Source organism: Nansenia antarctica, assembly GCF_963989245.1.
Source record: "Nansenia antarctica genome assembly, chromosome: 7".
Lineage (NCBI taxonomy): Eukaryota > Metazoa > Chordata > Actinopteri > Argentiniformes > Microstomatidae > Nansenia > Nansenia antarctica.
In genome coordinates, this window is record NC_137677.1 from 2,393,571 (window position 1) to 2,403,977 (window position 10,407).

At 40.5% G+C, this 10,407-nt stretch overlaps 1 protein-coding gene across 1 annotated transcript; it reads left to right on the forward strand.

The window, feature by feature from the left end:
- Positions 1–3,917: 3,917 nt before the first annotated feature.
- plcxd1.1 (phosphatidylinositol-specific phospholipase C, X domain containing 1, tandem duplicate 1) lies at positions 3,918–7,583 on the forward strand (the record flags this gene model as incomplete). Its single annotated transcript, XM_080537180.1, has 6 exons — positions 3,918–4,041; positions 4,865–5,007; positions 5,195–5,323; positions 5,834–5,989; positions 6,565–6,745; positions 7,339–7,583. The coding sequence occupies 6 exons, from the start codon at positions 3,918–3,920 to the stop codon at positions 7,581–7,583; spliced, it is 978 nt and encodes a 325-aa protein (XP_080393306.1).
- Positions 7,584–10,407: the final 2,824 nt, after the last annotated feature.

A 10,407-nucleotide genomic window follows, 5' to 3' on the forward strand; every position in this document is an offset into this window, starting at 1 on the left:
CATCATCATCATCAATCATTAAACCTCAAAGTCTTACCCCCCTTTGTTTCGATCCCCTCCCCTGGTGGACCTAATGGGCATTGTGAACTCTCTCGCTTTGAAGTTGAAGAAGTCTTTGACTGTGATTGATAAGATATGGTGTGATTGGTTGGTTCATCATCCTGACAACAACTCTGATTTCAATACTGATGTTTGAGAGGTGGGCAAGGGCAAAACGTTGGTTTGGGAAGTGGGGGGGACACGGAAGATTTCTTTTTTACATTTGAAAGTAAAATGCATCAATTTGGTGCACTTTGAGGGCAGAATTAAGAGGCTAGATCTATGAAGAAGAACTACACACATCACTCACTTGACAAGCATAAACGGCTGTGCTATAAGCAGCAGGCACATCAAAAGACGAAGCTTAATAATAATAATAAACACATTGTAATTATACAGATTTCAGAAAGCTCTGAAATCAGTTAATTTACGGGCGGTCAGTTAAAAGTCTTTACAAACTAACTGTAAACACGCTGGACACCAACAGTAGCATTACCTTCGTTTCGGTGGCAGCCAACAATTTTACGTTATCGTGTTAAAAAGTGGGGGGGGGGACAGAATCTAGGTTTTGAAAAGTGGGGGGGGACATGTCCCCCCTGTCCCTAGTGGAGGTTACGCCCCTGGAGGTGGGTATAAAACAGAATGTAGGGAGCAGATCTGGCTCTATGTGCCGGTTTCAGAGACAAGGCTTAAGCCTAGTCCTGGACTAAATCACACTTTCAATGTAAAATCTCCATTGAAGATGTTTTTTAGTCTAGGATTAGGCTTAAGCCTTGTCTGTGAAACCGGCCCATATGTGTTCTCCAGGTCCAGCTGTGGTGTATGAGTGAGGTCATGTGATCAGTCTCTGAATGTATTTGCCATATTCGCTGTATTCATTTACAATGTTATTAAAACCTAATTTGATGTATTCCCTCTTGCTCTAGCCAACCAAATTCAACAATTATTTGTACATGATAGAGTTAATTAAAATGGAGTCATGTTATTCATATTAAAATATGCTTTGTTACTATACAGACAGAGCAAGACTTGACTGTCAATCCTTCTTATTGTAACAACTGATTGGAAAAGGTCATCTGCCAAAAGTTCCACTTCACCTAATAATAATAATAATAATAATAATATATTAGATGTATATAGCGCCTTTCTCAGACCCAAGGACGCTTGTGGACTAGATGGTACCATAAACACAACTACCTAACCCAGTCTTTCCCCTACAGATGTCTCCGGGCCTGTGTGTGAAGGCTCCCATGCTTGTCTAATTGCTTTATTCCCATGGCTCGTATGGTCAGCGTCTATTGACCAACTGCCTGGAGAGAGCTGAGTACTGGATATATATAATAGCCTCACAATGACTTATGGCGCTTGTCACCATTTACTCCAGTAGTGAATAATAGCACGCCTAATACTGTCCCAGAGTCAGAGACCACCATGTTGGGAGGAAGGCTCTTACATTTATACAGTTTTATTTAAAAATGAAGAGAGAGAGAGAGCAGCAAATCTGACATCTCCAGAGGCAGTCGTACTAATTAGTGCACATGATTGCCTACAGTGTAAAACAGGGTTTTTAATTGCCATCTGGCAGCACCTGGTATTACTAAGAGTTGTTGGTCTCACTGCCCAGTAGCCACAGACATCATGGCACTGACTGAATTAGCAGAAATGTTCCTTATACAGGAATGTGTCTAGCATCAAACAACGACATTAGGAAGCCACACTTTCAAGGACAGACTGATGCCATAATGTAAGTAAGTTATACAAACGTATTAGAACTGATCCAGTATAATTAACTATGAGTGTTCTGTTGTAGCCTATAATAACATAAACTCGGAATTTATTTAGGAAATGTGTGTTTGGTCGATTATTTCTATGTTGTTGGAATGCTAACAACTCAAAACAAGAGTGAATACCAACAGACTGTTTGGGATTGGCAGAGAATTTGGGCAAATTTGATTTGGGCATTATCATCTATATAATAATAATATAATAATAATAATAATAATAATAATATCTATGATATATTATCATCTATATGCTGCTCATCCCATAAACACACGAGTTTATATTGAAGCCTTACCAAATGGAGCAGATTATTGTATGGCCTCTGCTGAACTCAAAGTGAGTCTGGCCTCATAAGTAAAGATTTCACCTCATTAGCCGTTCTTTTGTTTTGTTTCCATGCTAACAAGAGTAGAGACACATTTGAGGCCAGAATAGTCCTGCAGGACTTACTGATGACCGCATCATCTCCACCACAGGTCAATAATGCTGTGTTACCCCTGTAAAGATGTTTATTATGCTGTGTTACTCCTGTAAAGGTGCAGTATTATGTTGACATCATAATGGAACGTTTAGAACGTCTGCCTGATGCATTATGACGTCAGATGGAACGTTTAGAACGTCTGCCTGATGCATTATGACGTCAGATGGAACGTTCAGAACGTCTGCCTGATGCATTATGACGTCAGATGGAACGTTTAGAACGTCTGCCTGATGCATTATGACGTCAGATGGAACGTTTAGATCGTCTGCCTGATGCATTATGACGTCAGATGGAACGTTTAGAACGTCTGCCTGATGCATTATGACGTCAGATGGAACGTTTAGAACGTCTGCCTGATGCATTATGACATCAGATGGAACGTTTAGAATGTCTGCCTGATGCATTATGACATCAGATGGAACGTTTAGAACGTCTGCCTGATGCAGTATGACGTCAGATGGAACGTTTAGAACGTCTGCCTGATGCATTATGACGTCAGATGGAACGTTTAGAACGTCTGCCTGATGCATTATGACGTCAGATGGAACGTTTAGAACGTCTGCCTGATGTATGTGTTACCTCTGTACAAAGGTGCAGTCAGTATTTGGAAATGTACATCGACTCGTCGGGAAACAGCTGTTGTAGTGAGGTCAGCATTTTAAAACAGCATGCGTCCACACACCATACCGCTTTCTCTGGGGAATTATGTACGGGTCAAACAAACAACAGGTATGGCATATTATAATTTATGTAATATCCATTCCTGTGAATGAAGTGTTACTAATTTGAGAGGCAAGAAAGAACAAATTAGCCGTGGGCGCTTTAAGGGGAACGCTTCTGTGCATCTGCCGATAATGTGCGAATGTGAAACCCCGCCTCACTGAGCTATACATACATACATACCGCCGGGGTGGGGAGGTATTCCGTGTTAAACTAGTGGTATTTATAATAAAAATGTAGCTAAAATGGGTTCAAATCATCTATGGTTAGGTGTTTATTCGGTCGAGATGAAACGCGGTCCGCGTCTTCCAAGGACATTAGAGGATTTAGAGGATTTTCCGTGTCAGAAACAGAAACAGCAGCTTTCACTCTCAGACAAACACCGGGACACCGCAGGGAATATCCGACAACATTCAACTCAGACGCACTTGCCTCTCCTAACTTGCGCCTCCGTCACGATCTATGATTTTCCTTCCGTTTTTTTTGGACAGTGATGGTATTGTTAACGGGCCTTATTTTGTCGATTTTTTTTTTTTAGGAATGGACTTGTAAACATCATCTTTGTATTTTTTTAGTCATCAATGATCAAGTCATCCCAAGCTGGATAGGATAGGCCTCCTGACTTATCAGCCACATCATCTGGACACGTAAGTCAAGCCTGTTTAGTAACTATAATGGGTCACACCTGCCAACCCGGTTCTTACAACACCCTTATTACACCTGAATGAACACCTTATTACTGCGTCACTGCTGGTCAATTACACACCTGAATGACAGATTAAGCCGGTTCCGTTGTTGAACAACACAGTACAGTAACTCCAGTAGCCTCCCGTAGGCCTACATGTAAGTGATCATGATCAAACAGGACGGTACATGTCCCATCCAGGATCCAGAGATGTCCTCCGTGGTGGTCTCCGAAGTGAACCAGCCGTCCCTGAGAGACCTGCCGCCGGGAGACTGGATGGCCCACCTGCCGTGTCCACTATGGGACGTCCCGCTGTACCACCTGGCTATCCCAGGTACGCATACTACCCCCACTATCCACTGCACTGGGTTAATGCTGAGTTTTGTTAAAACACATTTACCTTGAAATCCTCATTGAAGGACTTTGTTTTGTTGTGTAAACTGCATCCCTTAGGACCTCGTGACGTTAGAATTATAAGGTTCTATCTCAATTTTTGTCAACATTTAGTTTTTTACATAATCTGATCCATTAGGTGTTTATTAATGCCTGTGTGGTGTTGTTTTTAAAATTTTGATTTTTTTTTTGTCAGTAATTAATCAAATACAAAGGTTCCATCTCACAAAGCATAATGGAATGTAAAAACTTTGACACTCAATATCTCTGAACTGCCCTAAACGGAGATAGAACCTTCTAGAACATTCATATCATTCTAAGCTCACAACCTGCATATTTAACTCATGAGGTTTTAGGCTGACACAAGACCCCACAAAATAGTTATTGTAGTTAGTAGTAGTATAGTAAACAGTATCCTAACTGTACTGTATCTGGTCTACTTTACGTAGATAGCAGATTATTTACAAATGCTGTGACTCAAAGCACTGTTGATGATTCACAGTAGGCGTATGCAAATTAAGTGTGTTAGTCTTTGTATTTCAGCAATACAACCATATGATTGCATGATTGCACAAGAGCTGTGTGAGGTTGTTCTTTGTTAGCAGGGTGTATCAAGTCACAAGCTAGTTGGATAGCCACTTAGCCAGGATTTCCAAGGATTTCCAAGGATTTCCAAGGATTTCCAAGGGGTTTCAGAATCTGCATGCTTGGTGGTATCAGACAACTCCTACAATGTGTGTTTGTTTTATGTTTCCCTTGTCAAGGAAGCCACAATGCTATTACTTACTGTCTGGACAAGAGTGACCGCTCCCCTGTCGACCTTACGCAGCCTGATATGCTGCAAAAGTTGGACAAATACATGAAGCCCCTGATTCGACCGTTTGTATACAAGTGGGCAGTAACACAGGTATGACATTAACAGCCGCCAAGCATAAAAAGTACCCTTTCTGCAGTTGCACAGAAGAACATACATCATACCAATTCGACTTGGTTATCATGTTATTATGTTATTTAGGCCGACATGGGGACTCATTTTGTCTGTTATTCAGTAGAACATTCAGCGTGTGTTGATAATGTTCCGGTATGTTCTGCAGGAGTGTTCTGTGAAGGAGCAGCTGGACTGTGGGGTCAGGTACTGTGACCTCAGGATCGCACAAAGACCCAACGACCGCTCGAACGACTTGTACTTCTACCATGGAGTGTACACCGCCGTCACTGTGGAGGTACTGTACAGTAAAGCAGTCAGACAACGTCCCATGGGGGGAGAAGTTGAACTGTATTCGGTTGTTAAGTCGTGACGTGTTTCCGGGTCCAACGTTGGCTGAGGCGCTCTCTTCGAAATGCCGCAGTAATAATAATAATTCATTATATTTGTATAGCGCTTTTCCGAGGCTCAAAGACGCTGACAATATGGAGAAAAAACGGGAGTCTAAAAAATGATTGAACTGTCATTCTACCGCTGTACTACACTGGTACTCTGGTGCTGGAATTTTTTATTTAAATTGCTAAACGTCACACGTCAGACTTAACAACCGAATAGCTTTCTCCATTTTCTTACTGAACTGACACTGAGCATTTTGACATGCCTATGAAAAACAGGTTTACTTGGGATGGGGGTTCCTTGATTTTCCGATGTCATGATGATTAGATTTAATCGAGTTGCATGGCAGGCGGCCTAACTATAAAAACACATTTGTTGGTTAGATAATAGTAACAGTTTGTGTTCTCGATAGACAGTTCTGAAGGAGATCAGAGGCTGGCTGGACGCTCATCCCAGAGAGGTGGTCATCCTCTCCTTCAGCCACTTCCTGGGTCTCACCCAGGAGCTGCACTCCCTCCTCATCACCACCATCAGGAACGTCTTCACCTCCAAGCTCTGTCCAAAAACGGTACCTACATTTTTACATTACGTTTTTGGCATTTAGCAGATGCCTTATTCCAAAGCGACTTACAATCAATACATTTGAATACTAAGCAAGTGAATCATCAATCCACCATTCGTAGCAGGAAGAGTAATCTAGCTCAGGCCCGGGGCCATTGATAGGAGAAGGTTTTTCCTTCTATCACCTTCTTCTAAAACCTAGTTGTTGTTTTTATTTTATTTTTTTTTACACTGGAGAAACAGAGAAACAGTACAAGGGGGGCAATAGAAGTTCTTAGGGACACAGTAGAGGGGAAAGCGGACGTCTTTAGGAGACGTAGTGGTGGGGGGCAGTAGATGTCTCAGGAGGAGCAGTTAAGGTGTACCCCGAAGAGATGGAGGTCTTCGGTCTACGACGGAAGATGGGTAGTGACTCAGCCGTTCTGACAGCCGTGGGGAGCTCATTCCACCAGCGGGGAGCCAGTGTTGTGAAGAGACGTGATCGGGCATCTCCTGAACTTTGGTGATAATGTTTCCAAGCATGATTGGTCACCTTCAGAACAGAGGACTGAGACACACCTTCCTTTGATTGTCTTACTACAGGAAGCGCTGACTCTGAGGAACCTGTGGACCCTGGGCTACCAGGTGATCGTCTCCTACGAGCACAACGTTGTCAACTGCCACAGTGACCTGTGGTCACACATCCCGTACTGGTGGGCCAATAAATGCAAAGCAGAAGCTCTCATAGAAGAGTTTGAGCGCAGGAAACAACATGGCCGTCCAGGTAACTTCTTTCAGTGAAATAGTTCTACACTGTGATTGGGATAGATGTTTTGAATGAATGAATGAATTAATTAATTAATGATTGATTTGATTGATTGATTGAGAATTTTTATTTTGGTCAATTCATAATACAGATATTAAAAATGTACACAAGTCACAATGCATAACACCAGGACCAAAAAGGTGTAGGCTGAAGCCATGGCTTGAATGAATGAATGAATGAATGAATGAATGTTTTATTTCGAACATGATTTAAAATAATAAAAGAACAAAATAACTAATATGAAGAGTACAGGCCTATCAATGTTGGAAAGGGAGTAGGATGAAGCCTGAGCTTATCCTGTCCTACCCCTATCCCTCACTCTCAAGTGAGAACAATTATACTTCAATTATATAGTCCAATTAATTAATTAATAAATGTCAGTATCAACAGTACTAATAATTTTTCATTCTTAATATTGATACAACACAAAATAAATAAACATAATTTTCCATTCTTAATACTGATTTTCAATATTTAAAAGATATTTTCAGTGTATCAATCAAATGATTTTGGGGAGATGTGTGTATCTCACATGTGTATATGTCCAATAGGAGGGTTCTTCGTCACGGGTATCAACCTCACAGAGGACCTCAGATACATCTGTTCCCACCCAACGGAGTCCCTCAAAGACTTGGTAATGTCGACGTATCCAACGCTGCTGAGTTGGGTCCGGGAACAATCGCCCGGGTCAAACACAGGGTCACTCAACATCATCGCAGGGGACTTTGTCACGGAGAGCCAGTTCGTACCAACGGTCATCGCACTGAATGAACATCTACTGAACTGGCCTTCCTGATGATGTACGGAGAGATACACTGATGCACCTTGCACAGGATATCCTGTTTTAGGCAAAATGAGATGAATGAAGATGGAATTGCAGCATGAAATAAGAATTTTGCTCGTTTTCTGAAAAAGACATTTATTCCATTGACTTGAACATAATCTGTTAGGAAAATATTTGCACTATTTATTTATGTATTTATAGCTGCTTAAGATAAGGATATCTGACCTGCACTGATTTATTTGTTTACATTCATTCCTCTCTTTATGCAATTACTGTTCTTTCATATCTCAGGCTAGGAGGCCATTTCTTAGATGTTCCTTTGACCTAAGCAATAATGATGTGGCTAATCTCACCAAGATTGATGACATTCAACGTGCTCAAGCACAATAAACAATAATCATATTGTGACGTTAGAATTATAAGGTTCTATCTCCATTTTTGAGTTAGTAATTCATAAAATACAAAGATTCCATCTCACAAAACATAATGGAATGTAAAAACGTTGACGCTCAATATCTCTGAACTGCCCTAAACGGAGATAGAACCATATCATTCTAAACGGAGATAGAACCTTATAGTTCTAAGCTCACGATATGGTTTAAATGAGCACATATGACCACGACATGGAGCACAAAAGCACATTCATGGTTAGCATTCATGGTTAGCACACTTGAGGTTAGAAGAGCACCAGAGATGTATTTCCGTACAGAGGTTTGTATCTTCATATTCAGATTGCTATCTCTACCGATTTAAGAACAGGTCAAACATCCATAATTGCATGCTATGCTATCCAATGGCACAGTCGTCAGCATGAACACATTCTCTGACTCTTCCACATCTGAGATGAGATGGTACCCTACAGTAGCCAGTAGCATGACCTCACAACTGACCCCTGACCCCTGACCCTGACCCTGCACCTCTGTGCCTGGAGAGAGGACGAGCCTTTCCTGCAAACATGAGCATTTTGAACGACGGAGAATCAACAGAATGGTTTTACCTTTCAGGGTGAAAATAAAACGAACTGACATTAAGATGTGTTTTCATGCTTACATGTTGTGTACTGTACTTCTTTTCAAAGCACATGTTTTCTTAAGTTCAATATCAATAATGTAGAAGGCATATTTTGAGATTAGATGTGCTATTGTATGAGGTTTGTATGGGTGACGTGACATAGCTGAGGAAATCATATAGGCGTGATGTTTGCAGACATATGGTACAACTTATACTGTATAAGGGTCTCTGGTAGGACCCACACCTTCTACAATTGATGTGTAACTTAATAATTATGTAGAAACACTAGCTACATTTTCCCAAATTCCAAATAGAAACACTGTCATTCAGAGCATTTCTTTGCAGAAAATGACAACTGGTGAAAATAAAAATATGCAGTGTTTTCAGACCTCAAATAAAACAAGTTCATATTCATTTTAAACAACACAATACTAATGTTTCACATTGCTGTTGGATGACTTTCAGAGAGGAGAACATTCGTAATTGTATATCATAGTTGGTACACATCCTATTATACGTAGGCCTAGACACAGCAATACGATGAAGCACAGAGGTAATATAGTTAATTAAAAAGAAACGGATTAGAAAATACAAATGTAATTGCAAACATGAAAAAAGGCCTAGTTTCTGCGGTCTTGGCATCTCATATCAAAGGTAATCAATGGACATCCCTCTCATGTCGTGGTCTCTTTGGACACTACTCATCTAAAATGTCAATGTGTCTGTGTCAGTGCAAATAACTGATAAAATCACTGATAACTTTGTGGGATAAGACCGCTGATGCTATTACCTTTATATCGGTTCTGTGTCGGCCTACTTGATTGAGTTCAGACAACCATTGTTCTGGTGATTGAGAGTTAACAACTTCAACAGGTAAATGGTTACAGGTTTGTGTTGAAGGGACTAAATACAGGGTTAAACAATATGACAAGATTGAAATTGTCAGGAATTATTTAGATTTTTTTTTATTACATAAAATGATTTTTTAAATCTATATTATATCAGGTGTTGATCAATTAAATGGCATTCCACCATGAACATACACGAATGTGTCCTTTAAACAAAAATGTATTTATTTACTTTACACGATTTCGTGGGGAAGCTCTTTAGAGACACTCTCTGAGAGACAAAGACCTTGGCTGTGTTCGAAATGGCATACTAGCATACTACTCATACTAGATATGACGTAGATTTGAGTATGCGAGAGCGTTTACACTGTACAGTATCCAAAATTTGAGTAAGCGAGAAATCTAGTATGTATACTAGATTTTGTTTAATATTTGAGTATGCCATGACTGGACACTACTGGGGTACTAAATCCCCAAAATGCATTGCGCTTCTCTTCAGTCTCATCAATCTGCGTCAATCAAACTTGTCATACAGCTGTTGTTTACATGGTCCGAGAGCCTGGAGACCGAAAGCTCACAATAAACATTGTTTTTTGGCACAGATTTGAGTGTGCAGATGCTGCTTTTTTGCACTCTATCAGCCGTGCTGATATTCAGTATAACAGCACTCCCTCTCGTGTGATATTGCTTAATTATACAACAGTTAGTTCCGACTAACTAATTTGATTGGACAAGAGGCATTCCATGAGTTACGATATACAGTATAACAGCACTGGGACTTTTAACTATATGTATCACTCCGCCGCACAGGTGTTCTATTAAATGACCGTTAATTAGACTACATGTTTGTGTTCAGGTTAATTAGACTACATTGTTTGTGTTCCGGTTACGCAACAGTCCAGTTGAAGTTCGGTTGGCGGAGCCAAAATAAATGATTAAATAAACAAACAAATCATAATATGTTGTCGCTTATTACT